Source organism: Chanodichthys erythropterus, chromosome 5 (genome assembly GCF_024489055.1).
Source record: "Chanodichthys erythropterus isolate Z2021 chromosome 5, ASM2448905v1, whole genome shotgun sequence".
In the NCBI taxonomy this organism is placed as follows: domain Eukaryota; kingdom Metazoa; phylum Chordata; class Actinopteri; order Cypriniformes; family Xenocyprididae; genus Chanodichthys; species Chanodichthys erythropterus.
Window position 1 is genome coordinate 2,303,587 of NC_090225.1, and position 17,871 is coordinate 2,321,457.

A 17,871-nucleotide genomic window follows, 5' to 3' on the forward strand; every position below is an offset into this window, starting at 1 on the left:
ATAACTCTGTCTCTGTCCTCAGCGATACTTCTCCAGCCACACTGACGGGCAAAGTCAATCAGCTGGAGGTGATCCTGAGACAGCTGCAGTATGACTTGAAAAAGGTGAGCTGTGCTGTCCTGATGGAGAACAATAACTGTGATTGATGCTTCTGCCCACCTGATTTTCTCCATGACTTTTGTGAATGCAAGGAAGTACGTCAACTGTGATTGTGACTTCACTGGAGGAAGGGTTTTGAGGGGAAGGATAGGCTAACAATGCATTGAAGCGTGCAGTAGCGGGCGCCCAGCATGGAGAATTGCCACCTTGTCGGCCCAATTTAATATCCTGCTTCCTGTCGTTTTAAATCAACGCTCTCGCTCAATCAGCAGAGTGACGGCGGCTCACCACAAATGTGCTGAGCAGCCGATGATCACCTGATGTCATCGCTAAAAATGCTGCAGCGGTCACATGAGCTCAATATACTGTATGTATGAGTCTTTTGAGATGAATATCATCTATATTAATTAAAGGTTTCTGGAACTCAGTGGTATTGAACTTTTCCTTCTCTTAAATAAGATCTCTGTGCAAAATACACCAAAGATATGTCAAATACTTTATTCCAGAGGTTTTCAAACTTTAGAGAAAAATAGTGTAAAAAATGTAAAAAAAAAAATAAAATAAAATAAAAATTTATTATTAAATAAATGTAACGACAATATCGGCTTCACAATATTAAGAGTTTGACATTTATTAACACTTTAAAAAATGTGTACAAAATTAGAAAAAAGATCAAATGTAATAAATAAAAAATGACCGCATTATCCATTTCTAATTTGACAACATCACTGCCTTCACAATATTACAGATTTGACAATATTACCACTTTAGAAATGGTATAAAAATTACAAAAATAAATAAATAAATAATAAATATATGATCAAATTTAATAACAAATAAGTTTGACGTTATTAGCACTTTAAAAATAGTGTAAAAAATGACAGAAATAAGATGAAAATGTAATAAATAAAAAATGACAATATTACTAGTTTCTAATTTGATATTTCCACCTTCACAATATTAAATTTTGAGAAAATAACCACTTTAAAAAATGTGTAATTTAAAAAAAATATTAAAATGTAATAGATAAAAATTAAAATAATACTACTTTCTAATTTGACAGTTTGACCATATTAGCACTTTAAAATTGTGTAAAAAATTACAAAAATAAAAAAAATAGGATAAAATGTAATAAATAAAAAATGACAATATTATCTATTTCTAATTTGACAACATTACCGCCTTCACAATATTACAGATTTGACAATATTACCACTTTAGAAATGGTATAAAAATTACAAAAATAAATAAATAATAAAAATATGATCAAATTTAATTAAAAAATTACAGTATTATCTGTTTCTAATTTGCCTTCCTAATATTAGTTTGACATTATTAGCACTTTAAAATAGTGTAAAAAATGACAGAAATAAGATAAAAATGTAATAAATAAAAAATAACAATATTACTAGTTTCTAATTTGATATTACCGCCTTCACAATATTAAATTTTGAGAATATAACCACTTTAAAAAATGTGTAATTTAAAAAAAAAGATTATAATGTAATAAATAAAAAGTAAAATAATACTACTTTCTAATTTGACAGTTTGACATTATTAGCACTTCAAAATTGTGTAAAAAAATTACAAAAATAAAAAAATAAGATAAAATATAATGAATTAAAAATTGACAATTCTAATTTGACAACATTACCGCCTTCACAATATTACAGAATTTGATAATATTAGCACTAAAAATAGTGTGAAAATTTACACAAATAAATAAATAATAAAAATATGATAAAATGCAATAAATGAAAAAACGACACTTTAAAAATTGTGTAAAAAATGACAAAAATAAGATAAAATGTAATAAATAAAAAATGACAAAATTACTACTTTATAATTTGACAAAAACAACTCAACAATATTAGATTTTGACAATATAACCACTTTAAAAAATTATGTAAAAAAATTGAGACAAACTTAAAGTTGGCTTGAAAAAGCCGGTCCAGAAAATTTGAAGTAGTTTTAAAAGTTTGAGAGGTTTCAGTTTGAAAGTTTAAGTTTTAGTTTAGTAGTTTAGATAGATAGATAGATAGATAGATAGATAGATAGATAGATAGATAGATAGATAGATAGATAGATAGATAGATAGATAGATAGATAGATAGATAGATAGATAGATAGATAGATAGATAGATAGATAGATAGATAGATAGATAGATAGATAGATAGATAGATAGATAGAGTCAGGGTACTCAAGATGGTTGCTAGGGTGTTGTTATGTGGTTGCTAGTGCACTCGGGTGGTTGCTAAGGTGTTGCTATACGGTTGCTAAGGTATTCTGGGTGGTTGCTTTTGGGAAAAACAACAACAACTATTATACATTTTTAATTTGACAGCATTACTGCCCTCACAATATTACAGAATTTGACAGTATTTGGGCATCTGTAGCATCTAAAAGTTTTAAAATCTGTGTTATCCTATATACTCTAAAAATATATTTTTTTGAAGTTGTAAATTACACAAAGATTATTAGAGTACATTTTGCAAGAAAATGCCATTTCAGTCTTCAAATTTTCAAATTTAATTAACTGTTACTTTTTTTACTATTTACTAGTACTATTTACGATTTCTGAGTTAAAATCGTAAATACTACACCAATTTGTTTCATATTTTTTTCACTATCATGTCATTCCACCTGTTTGTCTTGACTTTCATGCAGAATCTCCAAGCTGCTCCTTTCCATATAATGATAGCATATTATAAGCAAACACCATAAAACACACACACAAAAAAACGCTAGTTCACTATATTCTAAAGCTGTTCTTTTGCATTTGTGTCCAGGAAAAGGAGGACAAGGCGATCCTTCAGGTGGAGGTGCAGCACCTGAGGCAGGACAACATGCGTCTACAGGAGGAGAGCCAGACGGCGGCCGCACAGCTCAGGAAGTTCACAGAGTGGTTCTTCCACACCATCGACAAGAAGCCTTGATGGAGACTCCGTCTGCCCCGTCTTCTCGGAGAGGTTCCTCTGTCTTTGGGGCAAACGAGAGTCGAAAACCACTGGAGAACTGCGTGCCGCTGGAGCTGGATGCTTCAGCGGCATCTACCTACGCTAGCAAAGCCCAATTCCTACTGCAATTCCAATGAGATGTAGAATGTAAGTACATACTGGACTGAGGAAGCCACTGGTGCTCGTTGGTGTAGCTGGTTCACTTGCATTGAGAAACGGGGCAGGTTTAACATGGAGAATGTACTATATCAGCAACTAAACGATGATCCTGGAGGTGGATTATGAATGTAACGCATCAAGACTTGTAGTAGCTGGGCATTTCATTCACAAAGCTTTCATTTTCTGCCTCCGTTATTGAAAGGTACAATCAAACGTTGAAGTTCGACAGTACCTCCATGTGTCATCTGAATGATTTCTGTCCACAATCATCAAGTTCTGGCAATAATCGTGGAGTCGCTGAACTTCCCCAACAAGATTTCCTGAAACTGTCCTGCAACTGAGATTGTGCCTCAAAGAAAAGATGAAGCAGGTGCGAGCATAACGTCGCTTTCTGTTCCTTCCAAACACATGCCTTGTCTCCGGCTCACTGCGTCCCGATGTGCAGTTCCTCCCGCAGTGAACCACAGTCACATGCCAAAACGTGTCCATCTCTGTACAGAACCTCCAATCAAGTGTCTTGTATTTAACACTGTTATTTAAGCTTATTTAACCTAAATTAGTTTATTTTATTAAAATGAAAAGGCTTCTGGTGCGGACGGCTGTGAGAAGGCCATACTGTGACGGCTGTAGTTTTGCCAGGACTGTGTCCAGTACATAGATATATTGATGATTTGTCTTTTTTCCCTCATTCCAACATTTGGATGCTGCTAGATAACACTTTGTTGGTTTCTACGCTTTTACAAATGTGTTTCTCTGTAAATGTAAGATGGGACATTGGTTGCTTTTTTTAAATAAATGTAGTATGTAAAATTAATCTGTGATGTGTTTTTTTTTTTTTTTTTTTTTTTTTTTTTTTATATATTTCATGTTCTAGGAATAAACTAATTGATGTCCATTATGATATATCTATATTATTTATGTCTTACACTGTGTCCTAACCAGACGATAAGATTCCATCAACAAGCAATTTGTCTGTCCACATCAGATATTATGAGATATTAGCAGATATTATATTATTACACCATTTTAATATGATTAAAAATACATACAGAGTTACTGAAACAATCTTTGTCATAGTCATCGAATACACTTGTAAGTTCACAATGAGTTGACAGTTTGAACGTTCTTGTTTTCTTTCATTTATTTTGAAGATCTGAGGTGAATTGTCCATTGTTGCTTTTAGTACGGCTATAAAAGACACACAGAATGAAATTCGCAATAGACGCTTTTAACAATAAATAAAGCACATGAACAGCACCTGAGATCATCATTGCCGTACTTGCTCATCGTTGTTGCTACCGCTGTCGCCGTGACGGCTAGTTAGGACAATAGAAACCATGTCTAAAATTGAATCGTCACATGTTGGCGTCGCAGCTAGTTAGGACAATAGAAACCGATTCTAAAATAGAATCATCACGTGACGGCGTCGCAGATAGTTAGTACAATAGAAACCCATTCTAAAATAGAATCATCACGTGACGGCGTCGCAGATAGTTAGGACAATAGAAACCCATTTTAAAATAGAATCATCACATGACGGCGCTGCTACTAGTTAGGACAATAGAAACCGATTCTAAAATAGAATCGTCACGTGACGGCGCTGCTGCTTGTTAGGACAATAGAAACCGATTCTAAAATAGAATTGTCATGTGTCGGCGCTGCTGCTTGTTAGGACAATAGAAACCGATTCTAAAATAGAATTGTCACGTGTCGGCGCTGCTGCTTGTTAGGACAATAGAAACCGATTCTAAAATAGAATCATCACGTGACGGCGTCGCAGCTAGTTAGGACAATAGAAACCGATTCTAAAATAGAATTGTCACGTGTCGGCGCTGCTGCTTGTTAGGACAATAGAAACCCATTTTAAAATAGAATCATCACGTGACGGCGTTGCAGCTAGTTAGGACAATAGAAACCGATTCTGAAATAGAATCATCACGTGACGGCGCTGCTAGTTAGGACAATAGAAACCGTTTCTGAAATAGAATCGTCGCGTGTCGGTGTCGCAGCTAGTTACCCTGTTCAGCTGTTCATGTGCTTTATTTACCCTAGATCTAATACTGTCGCATGGAATAGATATTGATGCTGTTGAAATTCTACAGCAGAGCGATGATATATCAGATCATTATTTAGTCTCGTGTATAATACAATTAGCCAAGGCTACAAAACCACCACCCAGCCATAAATATTGTAGAACAATCACGTCTGCCACTAAAGATTGCTTTATAAATAATCTCCCCGAGCAGTTTCATCGCCTTAGTATACCTGACAACTTAGAAGAAATCGATGCTGCAACAGAAACTATTGGCTCTCTACTTTCCAGCACATTAGATGCGGTCGCTCCTTTACGTCTAAAGAAGATTAAGGAAACTAATCCAACGCCGTGGTATGATGAGCACACTCGGGCTCTAAAACGAGCTGTTAGAAAAGCTGAACGTAGTTGGAAGAAAACAAAACTAGAAGTTTTTCGCCTTTCGTGGAAAGAAAAAATGATTGAGTACAGAACAGCCATAAGAAATGCTAGATCTACTTATTTTTCAAATCTCTTAATAGAAAACAAACATAATCCTAGGTATTTATTTGACACAGTGGCTAAATTAACTAGAAACAGAGATTCAACTGCTGACGTTTCCATAGAGCACAGCAGTAATGACTTTATGAACTTCTTTACGTACAAGATTGATAATATTAGAGAGAAAATTATAAACATGCAACCGTCTACAGTTTCTCTTCAGACAGTGCACTGTAGTGTCCCTGAGGTAAAACTAGAATCATTCGCCGCTATAGGAGAGGAAGAATTATCTAAACTTATCAAATCATCAAAATCAACGACATGTATGTTAGACCCAATGCCGACTAAACTACTGAAAGAAATGCTTCCAGAGGTCGTAGGTCCACTTCTTGATATAATTAATTCATCTTTAACACTAGGACACGTGCCAAAAACCTTTAAGCAGGCTATTATCAAACCTCTTATTAAAAAACCTCAACTAGATCCGAGAGATTTAGTAAATTACAGGCCAATCTCGAATCTACCTTTTCTGTCAAAGATACTAGAAAAGGCAGTTTCAACACAACTGTGTTCCTTTTTAGAAAGAAATGGAATCTGTGAGGATTTCCAGTCAGGATTTAGACCATACCATAGTACTGAGACTGCTCTCGTTAGAGTTACAAACGATCTACTCCTATCATCCGATCGTGGCTGTATTTCTCTATTAGTGTTATTAGATCTCAGTGCTGCTTTTGACACTATCGATCATAACATTCTTTTAAAAAGACTTGAAAACTATATTGGCATTAGTGGAATTGCTTTGGCATGGTTCAAATCATACTTATCTGACCGTTATCAGTCTGTGGTAGTTAATGAAGAGATGTCGTATCAATCACAGGTTAAATATGGGGTACCACAAGGCTCAGTATTAGGACCGTTGCTTTTCACTCTGTACATGCTGCCCTTAGGAGAGATAATTAGGAAGCATGGTGTTAGTTTTCACTGCTACGCTGACGATACTCAGCTCTATATTTCCTCGCGCCCTGACGAAACCTACAAATTCACAAAACTAACAGAATGCATAGCTGACATTAAAAACTGGATGACAAGAAATTTCTTATTATTAAATTCAGAAAAAACTGATTTCCTAATCTTTGGACCAAAAACTTCCTCACGAAAAAACCTTGAATACTCTCTAACACTTGACGGGTGCTCCATTAAACCTTCGTCCTCAGTTAGGAACCTGGGTGTGCTCTTTGATACCAATCTTTCATTTGAAAGTCATGTTTCTAGTATCTGTAAAACCGCCTTCTTCCATCTAAAAAATATATCTAAATTACGACATATGCTCTCAATGACAAATGCGGAACAGTTGGTTCATGCATTCATGACCTCAAGACTAGATTATTATAACGCTCTACTGGGTGGTTGTTCTGCTCGGCTTTTAAACAAACTACAGTTGGTTCAAAATGCGGCAGCTAGAGTTCTTACTAGAACCAGAAAGTATGACCATATTAGCCCAGTTCTGTCAACATTACATTGGCTCCCTATTAAACATCGTATAGATTTTAAAATCTTGCTACTTACTTATAAAGCTCTAAATGGTTTAGCTCCCCAGTACCTAAGTGAGCTCTTAATGCATTATAGTCCTTCACGTTTATTGCGATCTCAGAATTCAGGCCAGTTGATAATACCCAGAATATCAAAATCAACTGAAGGCGGCAGATCCTTTTCCTATTTAGCACCTAAACTCTGGAACAATCTTCCTAGCATTGTTTGGGAAGCAGACACACTCTGTCAGTTTAAATCTAGACTAAAAACACATCTCTTTGCTCTTGCATACACATAACACATTATCAATACATTAACATTTTTCAAATCCGTTAAAGGATTGTTACGCTGCAATAATTAGGTCGGCCGGAACCGAGAACATTTCCTATAACACTAGATATACCTGTACATCAGAACAAGAATGGCATCTACGCTAATATCTGTCTCTCTGCTTATCCTGAGGTTTGCCGGGTGCTGGATCCAGGCCGTATCCAGGTCAGATGGAGAACCTGCGTCTGGACCTGACTACAACGTAGCCCAGGATCCCCGTATCCGCTTACATATATTTATATATAATCGATTTTTAATCTCTATAATAAAAATGTACAATTCAGATTTTGATCTCCATATACATTTACATATATATATCTTCCAAGGGGTTTTTTCCCTCCTAGGACTTTTTTCCCAGTGCTAGCACGCTGGGTTTTTCTCCTAGGGGGTTTTTTCCACCCCTGGAAGTCAGCCGACATTGGCTTAATGTAGCACCATCTTGTATATGTTACATATTACCACGCTTGTTTGTACAGTTTTAACCACTTCCCTTTTTTTCTGTGCTTCTAATATGTAAAGCTGCTTTGAAACAATTACCAATTGTAAAAGCGCTATATAAATAAATTTGACTTGACTTGACTTGACTAGGACAATAGAAACCCATTCTAAAATAGAATCATCACGTGACCGCGTCGCAGATAGTTAGGACAATAGAAACCCATTTTAAAATAGAATCATCACATGACGGCGCTGCTACTAGTTAGGACAATAGAAACCGATTCTAAAATAGAATTGTCACGTGTCGGCGCTGCTACTAGTTAGGACAATAGAAACCCATTCTAAAATAGAATCATCACGTGACCGCGTCGCAGATAGTTAGGACAATAGAAACCCATTCTAAAATAGAATCATCACGTGACCGCGTCACAGATAGTTAGTACAATAGAAACCCATTCTAAAATAGAATCATCACGTGACGGCGTCGCAGATAGCTAGGACAATAGAAACCCATTTTAAAATAGAATCATCACATGACGGCGCTGCTACTAGTTAGGACAATAGAAACCGATTCTAAAATAGAATCGTCACGTGACGGCGCTGCTACTAGTTAGGACAATAGAAACCGATTCTAAAATAGAATTGTCACGTGTCGGCGCTGCTGCTTGTTAGGACAATAGAAACCGATTCTAAAATAGAATCATCACGTGACGGCGTCGCAGCTAGTTAGGACAATAGAAACCGATTCTAAAATAGAATTGTCACGTGTCGGCGCTGCTTGTTAGGACAATAGAAACCCATTTTAAAATAGAATCGTCACGTGACGGTGCTGCTACTAGTTAGGACAATAGAAACCGATTCTAAAATAGAATCATCACGTGACGGCGTCGCAGCTAGTTAGGACAATAGAAACCGATTCTAAAATAGAATCATCACGTGATGGCACTGCTGCTAGTTAAGACAATAGAAACCATTTCTGAAATAGAATCGTCGCGTGTCTGCGCTGCTGCTAGTTAGGACAATAGAAACCGTTTCTGAAATAGAATCGTCGTGTGTCGGTGTCGCAGCTAGTTAGGACAATAGAAACCGATTCTAAAATAGAATCGTCACGTGACGGCGCTGCTACTAGTTAGGACAATAGAAACCGATTCTAAAATAGAATTGTCACGTGATGGCGCTGCTGCTAGTTAGGACAATAGAAACCCATTTTAAAATAGAATTGTCACGTGTCGGCGCTGCTGCTAGTTAGGACAATAGAAACCGATTTTAAAATAGAATTGTAGCGTGTCGGTGTCGCAGCTAGTTAGGACAATAGAAACCGTTTCTGAAATAGAATAGAATGTGTCGCAGCTAGTTAGGACAATAGAAACCGATTCTAAAATAGAATCATCACGTGATGGCGCTGCTGCTAGTTAGGACAATAGAACCGTTTCTGAAATAGAATAGAATGTGTCGCAGCTAGTTAGGACAATAGAAACCGATTTTAAAATAGAATTGTCACGTGTCGGCGTCGCAGCTAGTTAGGACAATAGAAACTGATTCTAAAATAGAATCATCACGTGTCGGCGCTGCTGCTTGTTAGGACAATAGAAACCGATTTTAAAATAGAATTGTCACGTGTCGGCGCTGCTGCTAGTTAGGACAATAGAAACCCATTTTAAAATAGAATTGTCACGTGTCGGCGCTGCTGCTAGTTAGGACAATAGAAACCCATTTTAAAATAGAATTGTCACGTGTCGGCGCTGCTGCTTGTTAGGACAATAGAAACCGATTCTAAAATAGAATTGTCACGTGTCGGCGCTGCTGCTAGTTAGGACAATAGAAACCCATTTTAAAATAGAATTGTCACGTGTCGGCGCTGCTGCTTGTTAGGACAATAGAAACCGATTCTAAAATAGAATCGTCACGTGTCGCCGCTGCTGCTTGTTAGGACAATAGAAACCCATTTTAAAATAGAATCGTCACGTGACGGCGCTGCTGCTTGTTAGGACAATAGAAACCCATTTTAAAATAGAATCGTCACGTGACGGCGCTGCTGCTTGTTAGGACAATAGAAACCGTTTCTGAAATAGAATAGAATGTATCGCAGCTAGTTAGGACAATAGAAACCGATTCTAAAATAGAATCATCACGTGATGGCGCTGCTGCTAGTTAAGACAATAGAAACCTTTTCTGAAATAGAATCATCGTGTGTCTGCGCTGCTGCTAGTTAGGACAATAGAAACCGTTTCTGAAATAGAATCGTCGCGTGTCGGTGTTGCAGCTAGTTAGGACAATAGAAACCCATTCTAAAATAGAATCATCACGTGACGGCGTCACAGATAGTTAGGACAATAGAAACCAATTCTAAAATAGAATCATCACATGACGGCGCTGCTACTAGTTAGGACAATAGAAACCCATTCTAAAATAGAATCATCACGTGACGGCGTCGCAGATAGTTAGGACAATAGAAACCCATTTTAAAATAGAATCGTCACGTGACGGCGCTGCTACTAGTTAGGACAATAGAAACCAATTCTAAAATAGAATTGTCACGTGTCGGCGCTGCTGCTTGTTAGGACAATAGAAACCGATTCTAAAATAGAATTGTCACGTGATGGCACTGCTGCTTGTTAGGACAATAGAAACCCATTTTATAATAGAATTGTCGCGTGTCGGTGTCGCAGCTAGTTAGGACAATAGAAACTGTTTCTGAAATAGAATAGAATGTGTCGCAGCTAGTTAAGCTAATAGAAACTGATTCTAAAATAGAATCATCACGTGACGGCATCACAGCTAGTTAGGACAATAGAAACCGATTTTAAAATAGAATTGTCACGTGTCGCGTCGCAGCTAGTTAGGACAATAGAAACTGATTCTAAAATAGAATCATCACGTGTCGGCGCTGCTGCTAGTTAGGACAATAGAAACCCATTTTAAAATAGAATTGTCACGTGTCGGCGCTGCTGCTTGTTAGGACAATAGAAACCGATTCTAAAATAGAATTGTCACGTGTCGGCGCTGCTGCTAGTTAGGACAATAGAAACCCATTTTAAAATAGAATTGTCACGTGTCGGCGCTGCTGCTTGTTAGGACAATAGAAACCGATTCTAAAATAGAATCGTCACGTGTCGGCGCTGCTGCTTGTTAGGACAATAGAAACCCATTTTAAAATAGAATCGTCACGTGACGGCGCTGCTGCTTGTTAGGACAATAGAAACCCATTTTAAAATAGAATCGTCACGTGACGGCGCTGCTGCTTGTTAGGACAATAGAAACCGTTTCTGAAATAGAATAGAATGTATCGCAGCTAGTTAGGACAATAGAAACCGATTCTAAAATAGAATCATCACGTGATGGCGCTGCTGCTAGTTAAGACAATAGAAACCGTTTCTGAAATAGAATCGTCGCGTGTCGGTGTTGCAGCTAGTTAGGACAATAGAAACCCGTTCTAAAATAGAATCATCACGTGACGGTGTCACAGATAGTTAGGACAATAGAAACCAATTCTAAAATAGAATCATCACATGACGGCGCTGCTACTAGTTAGGACAATAGAAACCCATTCTAAAATAGAATCATCACGTGACGGCGTCGCAGATAGTTAGGACAATAGAAACCCATTTTAAAATAGAATCGTCACGTGACGGCGCTGCTACTAGTTAGGACAATAGAAACCGATTCTAAAATAGAATTGTCACGTGTCGGCGCTGTTGCTTGTTAGGACAATAGAAACCGATTCTAAAATAGAATTGTCACGTGATGGCACTGCTGCTTGTTAGGACAATAGAATCCCATTTTATAATAGAATTGTCGCGTGTCGGTGTCGCAGCTAGTTAGGACAATAGAAACTGTTTCTGAAATAGAATAGAATGTGTCGCAGCTAGTTAAGCTAATAGAAACTGATTCTAAAATAGAATCATCACGTGACGGCATCACAGCTAGTTAGGACAATAGAAACCGATTTTAAAATAGAATTGTCACGTGTCGGCGTCGCAGCTAGTTAGGACAATAGAAACTGATTCTAAAATAGAATCATCACGTGTCGGCGCTGCTGCATGTTAGGACAATAGAAACCCATTTTAAAATAGAATTGTCACGTGTCGGCGCTGCTGCTAGTTAGGACAATAGAAACCCATTTTAAAATAGAATTGTCACGTGTCGGCGCTGCTGCTTGTTAGGACAATAGAAACCCATTTTAAAATAGAATTGTCACGTGTCGGCGCTGTTACTAGTTAGGACAATAGAAACCGATTCTAAAATAGAATTGTCACGTGTCGGCGCTGCTGCTTGTTAGGACAATAGAAACCGATTCTAAAATAGAATTGTCACGTGATGGCACTGCTGCTTGTTAGGACAATAGAAACCCATTTTATAATAGAATTGTCGCGTGTCGGTGTCGCAGCTAGTTAGGACAATAGAAACTGTTTCTGAAATAGAATAGAATGTGTCGCAGCTAGTTAAGCTAATAGAAACTGATTCTAAAATAGAATCATCACGTGACGGCATCACAGCTAGTTAGGACAATAGAAACCGATTTTAAAATAGAATTGTCACGTGTCGGCGTCGCAGCTAGTTAGGACAATAGAAACTGATTCTAAAATAGAATCATCACGTGTCGGCGCTGCTGCATGTTAGGACAATAGAAACCCATTTTAAAATAGAATTGTCACGTGTCGGCGCTGCTGCTAGTTAGGACAATAGAAACCCATTTTAAAATAGAATTGTCACGTGTCGGCGCTGCTGCTTGTTAGGACAATATAAACCGATTCTAAAATAGAATCATCACGTGTCGGTGCTGCTGCTTGTTAGGACAATAGAAACCGATTTTAAAATAGAATTGTCACGTGACGGCGTCGCAGCTAGTTAGGACAATAGAAACCGATTCTAAAATAGAATCATCACGTGACGGCGTCGCAGCTAGTTAGGATAATAGAAACCAATTCTAAAATAGAATCATCACATGACGGCGCTGCTACTAGTTAGGACAATAGAAACCCATTCTAAAATAGAATCATCACGTGTCGGCGTCGCAGATAGTTAGGACAATAGAAACCAATTCTAAAATAGAATCATCACATGACGGCGCTGCTTCTAGTTAGGACAATAGAAACCCATTCTAAAATAGAATCATCACATGACGGCGCTGCTACTAGTTAGGACAATAGAAACCCATTCTAAAATAGAATCATCACGTGACGGCGTCGCAGATAGTTAGGACAATAGAAACCCATTTTAAAATAGAATTGTCACGTGACGGCGCTGCTACTAGTTAGGACAATAGAAACCGATTCTAAAATAGAATTGTCACGTGTCGGCGCTGCTGCTTGTTAGGACAATAGAAACCGATTCTAAAATAGAATTGTCACGTGATGGCGCTGCTGCCTGTTAGGACAATTGAAACCCATTTTAAAATAGAATTGTCACGTGTCGGCGCTGCTGCTAGTTAGGACAATAGAAACCGATTTTAAAATAGAATTGTCGCGTGTCGGTGTCGCAGCTAGTTAGGACAATAGAAACCGTTTCTGAAATAGAATCATCACGTGTCGGCGTCGCAGATAGTTAGGACAATAGAAACCAATTCTAAAATAGAATCATCACATGACGGCGCTGCTACTAGTTAGGACAATAGAAACCCATTCTAAAATAGAATCATCACGTGACGGCGTCGCAGATAGTTAGGACAATAGAAACCCATTCTAAAATAGAATTGTCACGTGACGGCGCTGCTGCTTGTTAGGACAATAGAAACCCATTTTAAAATAGAATTGTCACGTGTTGGCATCACGGCTAGTTAGGACAAAAACTCTGATTAACATGGAAAAGCATCATGGCATCATGTCGCGTCTTTTATTATTTCAGAAATCTAGACAGCATTCTTCTTTTTTTTAATTACTTTATTGAGAAAAATGATATTAATATATACTGTGTATTTAAATCATTGTGAATTGTCAAAATGTTTTATTTTTATTTATTTATTTATTGCATTATAATAATGAGAGTTTGGAGGGGAAATGTGCTTAATTGTCATTATAATATTAATAATGCAAACAAATTTACTTGCCAAATTATGAAAAGTACGAAAGTGCAAAATATTTGTATTTTATTTTTCACATTATGGTTATCAGAATTTGGAGGAAAAATGTGCTTATAATAATAATAATAATAATAATGCAAAAAGTGTCTATTTTCTTGCAAAATTAAATGCAAATGCTTTTTTTTTGCATTATGGTAATAAGAATTTGGAGGGTAAATGTGTTAACTGTCATTATAATAATAATATTATAATTTTTTTTGTAAAATTAGATGCAAGAGCAGAATATTTTTGTTTTATTTTTGCATCATGTTAATAATAAATTGTAGAGGAAATTTTCTTAATTGTCATAATAATAGCAATAATAATGTAACAATGCAAAAAAAAAAAAAAATCTTATAAAAGTAGATGCAGCTGCAAAATGTTCACATCAGGTATGATTAGGATGTTTCCTCCTGAGATTCACGTATGTGAACTGCTGCTTGTCACAGCAAACATCTGCCTCTGTCTGAGCCTCCTGTGATTTGATCGACTTTCTGATGACACTGACATTTTTTCCAGTTCAGCGGAAGCAGAGAATTATTGTTGCCATGGGTTTTTGTTGCCATGGAAGCAGCATATTCCGCTGAGGACCCTTTTGGGAAAACCTGCCTGAGAATAAGTTCATATCTAATGGACACTTATCTGTGCTTCCACAGATGGACCTGCTGCAGGTGTGTGTGTGTGTGTGTCGGCAAAGCACGAGGGAAAGGATGCTGGATTTGGTTCATTTTCCAAACCTTTTTAAAAAAGTAAAATTCTCAATCTGAATTCTGGATGTTGAAGCATCTGGCTGCAGCTGTTTCTGTATGTACTATAGTAGCTAGACAACACGTTTCTCTTTCTGTTTTTATATGTAAATTCTTAAAGCTTCAAAGAGGCCAAACTCATAAACTATGTTATGATTAAAGAATCTACTTTCCAATTACATGCACTGTAAATCCCAGCTGCCAGGAATTTCTTCCCAACATCAGAGACGGCCACAGGACTGAAGTGGTACGAGCGGAGGGAAGCGGGAAATGCAAGGAACAAAGCAACACATGGAGGTTCAGTCCTGGAGAAATGGAGACGTTCCTGTTCTCCACATGTGTTGCTGTTAGACTGTCATTCCATGCCATCACACTCTTACACACTGGGCATTAATAATATTTACACAAAGCCAGACAGGAAGTGGACATGTGACACATTGTGAGATGTAGGAAGTGGTTGTTGAGTCACAGTTGACTGTATTTGAGGCAACATGAAACAGCTGGTTCATCGGATCTCTCAGTATTCCAAAAGTGTGATCTACAGGACAGAATTCAAAATGATGATCAAAACACAGATGGAGTAGATGGAGTCCATCATCACCCACAAAGCTTCACAGTCATTTCCTCTTCATTGGTCGACATTTCATTCAGTGACTTTAGGCAGTTTTGATTTATTTGTTTATTTATAAAATGTATAAACTATAAAATTTATATATAGTTTTTTTTTTTTTTTTTTTTTTTTTGTCAGTGCTGTATATTTTGTCTTCATGCTGGTACACTCTAAAAATGCTGTGTTAAAACAGCCCAAGTTGGGTTGAAAAATGGACAAACCCAGTAAATGGGTTGTTTTAGCAAGCGAATTGGTTGTTTTAACCTGCGAATGGGTTGTTTTAACCAGCGAATTGGTTGTTTTACCCAGCAAATGGGTTGTTTTACCCAGCAAATGGGTTGTTTTAACCAGTGATTGGGTTGTTTTACCCAGCAAATGGGTTGTTTTAACCAGCGAATGGGTTGTTTTAACCAGCAAATGGGTTGTTTTAACCAGCGAATTGGTTGTTTTACCCAGCAAATGGGTTGTTTTACCCAGCAAATGGGTTGTTTTAACCAGTGATTGGGTTGTTTTACCCAGCAAATGGGTTGTTTTAACCAGCGAATGGGTTGTTTTACCCAGCAAATGGGTTGTTTTACCCAGCAAATGGGTTGTTTTAACCAGCAAATGGGTTGTTTTAACCAGTGATTGGGTTGTTTTACCCAGCAAATGGGTTGTTTTAACCAGCGAATGGGTTGTTTTAACCAGAGAATGGGTTGTTTTAACCCAGCGAATGGGTTGTTTTAACCAGCGAATGGGTTGTTTTAACCAGCAAATGGGTTGTTTTAACCAGCGAATTGGTTGTTTTACCCAGCAAATGGGTTGTTTTACCCAGCAAATGGGTTGTTTTAACCAGTGATTGGGTTGTTTTACCCAGCAAATGGGTTGTTTTAACCAGCGAATGGGTTGTTTTACCCAGCAAATGGGTTGTTTTACCCAGCAAATGGGTTGTTTTAACCAGTGATTGGGTTGTTTTACCCAGCAAATGGGTTGTTTTAACCAGCGAATGGGTTGTTTTAACCAGAGAATGGGTTGTTTTAACCCAGCGAATGGGTTGTTTTAACCAGCGAATGGGTTGTTATAACCAGCAAATGGTTTGTTTTAACCAGCAAATAAGTTGTTTTACCCAGCAAATTGGTTGTTTTACCCAGTGAATTGGTTGTTTTACCCAGCGAATTGGTTGTTTTACCCAGCGAATTGGTTGTTTTACCCAGCGAATTGGTTATTTTAACCAGTGATTGGGTTGTTTTACCCAGCAAATGGGTTGTTTTACCCAGCAAATGGGTTGTTTTAACCAGCGAATGGGTTGTTTTAACCAGTGATTGGGTTGTTTTACCCAGCAAATGGGTTGTTTTACCCAGCAAATGGGTTGTTTTACCCAGCAAATGGGTTGTTTTAACCAGTGATTGGGTTGTTTTACCCAGCAAATGGGTTGTTTTAACCAGCGAATTGGTTGTTTTAACCAGAGAATGGGTTGTTTTAACCCAGCGAATGGGTTGTTTTAACCAGCGAATGGGTTGTTTTAACCAGCGAATGGGTTGTTTTAACCAGCAAATGGTTTGTTTTAACCAGCAAATAAGTTGTTTTACCCAGCGAATTGGTTGTTTTACCCAGCGAATTGGTTGTTTTACCCAGCGAATTGGTTGTTTTACCCAGCGAATTGGTTATTTTAACCAGCGAATGGGTTGTTTTAACCAGCAAATGGGTTGTTTTACCCAGTGATTGGGTTGTTTTACCCAGCAAATGGGTTGTTTTAACCAGCGAACGGGTTGTTTTAACCAGCGATTGGGTTGGTTTACCCAGAGAATGGGTTATTTTAACCAGCGATTGGGTTGTTTTAACCAGCGAATGGGTTGTTTTAACCAGTGAATGGGTTGTTTTAACCAGCGAATGGGTAGTTTTAACCAGCGAATAGGTTGTTTTACCCAGCGAATGGGTTGTTTTAACCAGCAAATGGGTAGTTTTAACCAGCGAATAGGTTGTTTTACTCAGCGAATGGGTTGTTTTAACCAGCAAATGGTTTGTTTTAACCAGCAAATGGTTCGTTTTAACCAGCAAATAGGTTGTTTTGCCCAGCGAATAAGTTGTTTTACCCAGCGAATTGGTTGTTTTACCCAGCGAATTGGTTGTTTTACCCAGCGAATTGGTTATTTTAACCAGCGAATGGGTTGTTTTAACCAGCGAATGGGTTGTTATAACCAGCAAATGGGTTGTTTTACCCAGCGAATGGGTTGTTTTACCCAGCAAATGGGTTGTTTTAACCAGCGAACGGGTTGTTTTAACCAGCGATTGGATTGGTTTACCCAGAGAATGGGTTATTTTAACCAGCGAATGGGTTGTTTTAACCAGCGAATGGGTTGTTTTAACCAGCGAATGGGTAGTTTTAACCAGCGAATAGGTTGTTTTACCCAGCGAATGGGTTATTTTAACCAGCGAATGGGTAGTTTTAACC

At 37.6% G+C, this 17,871-nt stretch overlaps 1 protein-coding gene across 6 annotated transcripts in view; it reads left to right on the forward strand.

Annotated features, from left to right (window-relative positions):
• Positions 1-4,006, forward strand: part of LOC137020307 (signal induced proliferation associated 1 like 2) — a 178,399-nt gene extending 174,393 nt beyond the window's left edge. For all 6 annotated transcript variants that reach the window (XM_067385630.1, XM_067385629.1, XM_067385633.1 and 3 more), the window contains 2 exons: positions 23-104; positions 2,890-4,006. In XM_067385630.1, the coding sequence (XP_067241731.1) occupies positions 23-104; positions 2,890-3,036 (229 nt within the window). In that variant the 3' untranslated portion in view covers positions 3,037-4,006. The remainder of the gene's footprint in view (positions 1-22; positions 105-2,889) is intronic.
• The last annotated feature ends 13,865 nt before the right edge of the window (positions 4,007-17,871 follow it).